At 63.2% G+C, this 418-nt stretch overlaps 1 protein-coding gene across 1 annotated transcript in view; it reads right to left on the bottom strand.

Annotated features, from left to right (window-relative positions):
• The window catches only part of BACE1 (beta-site APP-cleaving enzyme 1), a gene marked incomplete at its 5' end in the record, with an annotated part of 2,206 nt that overhangs the window by 743 nt on the left and 1,045 nt on the right, over positions 1 to 418 (bottom strand). The window contains 2 exon segments of the mRNA XM_010073085.1: positions 65 to 219; positions 339 to 418. The exon segment at positions 339 to 418 is cut by the window's right edge and continues 13 nt beyond it. Coding sequence (XP_010071387.1) covers positions 65 to 219; positions 339 to 418 — 235 coding nt within the window.

Here is a 418-nt window from a genome sequence, read left to right as displayed (position 1 = left end):
GCGGGGCCCCGTGGGGCATGCAGCAGAGATCCTCGGGCTGGTGACCCCCAGCTGTGCTGTCCACAGCCCCGCGCTGGCCTGGGGACGTGCCCAGGGGAAGGGACAGGTGCCACTGACCGAAGAAGCTGTTTTGATGGATTTCACCGCAGCCTCAAACACCTTCTTCGGCAGCCTGAGGTTGGTGGTCCCGCTGTCCACAATACTCTTGTCGTAGTTGTACTGGGGGCAGAAGAGGAGGAGTGACCCAGGTGCGAGACCCCAGCCCCCAGAAGGCAGACGCCCGCAGTGGCAGTGACAGAGAGGTGCCCCGCAGGGCGGGTTCCCCGGTATCCCCTCACCTCTTTGCAGTCCATGTTCAGGTCCTGCCCGTTGACCTCCAGCTTGACGATGATGACCTCGTAGTACCACTCCTTGCGGA

This window comes from Pterocles gutturalis, unplaced genomic scaffold (genome assembly GCF_000699245.1).
Source record: "Pterocles gutturalis isolate BGI_N339 unplaced genomic scaffold, ASM69924v1 scaffold1672, whole genome shotgun sequence".
NCBI lineage: Eukaryota > Metazoa > Chordata > Aves > Pterocliformes > Pteroclidae > Pterocles > Pterocles gutturalis.
Note: the sequence above shows the minus strand (reverse complement) of the source record. Positions and strands in the feature narration are given on the sequence as shown.